At 43.5% G+C, this 322-nt stretch overlaps 1 protein-coding gene across 3 annotated transcripts in view; it reads left to right on the top strand.

The window, feature by feature from the left end:
• The window catches only part of LOC119592151 (abscisic acid and environmental stress-inducible protein-like), an 8,676-nt gene that overhangs the window by 7,284 nt on the left and 1,070 nt on the right, over positions 1–322 (top strand). Inside the window, exon 1 of one of the 3 annotated variants that reach the window (XM_037940976.1) lies at positions 117–260. The exons of the other annotated variants lie outside the window; for them this stretch is intronic. Within the exon in view, the coding sequence (XP_037796904.1) occupies positions 252–260 (9 nt within the window). The 5' untranslated portion in view covers positions 117–251. Of the gene's footprint in view, positions 1–116; positions 261–322 lie in introns of those variants that run through there. 3 annotated transcript variants of the gene reach the window in all.

Genomic DNA, 322 nt, shown 5'->3' with positions numbered 1-322 from the left:
ATGAGAGTACTTATTCAATGATAACACAACATGCTTCCGCATCGCTTAACTTTCAACCGGAAACTTTGGAAACATCTCTGTAGGGGACGGTTTCTTCCTAGTTTCTTCATCCTCGAGCAGCTTTCAGGACTAATCCGGAGAGACAGAGGACCAAGGTCGCGAACTTTGCTGTATAAAGTCCGCTCCGAGTTGAACCTGGACATCAGTTGAAACAACCTCTTCTCTCGAGCAACGAAGTCTCAACACTCATCATGAAGTTGGTACGTGTTAAGTTTTCATAGGTTTTGGGTTTGTTTGTTGAAGTATCATTTTTTCCGAGTGG

Source organism: Penaeus monodon, chromosome 29, assembly GCF_015228065.2.
Source record: "Penaeus monodon isolate SGIC_2016 chromosome 29, NSTDA_Pmon_1, whole genome shotgun sequence".
In the NCBI taxonomy this organism is placed as follows: domain Eukaryota; kingdom Metazoa; phylum Arthropoda; class Malacostraca; order Decapoda; family Penaeidae; genus Penaeus; species Penaeus monodon.
The sequence above is the reverse complement of the archived record's forward strand: the minus strand, read 5'-3'. Positions and strand labels throughout refer to the sequence as shown.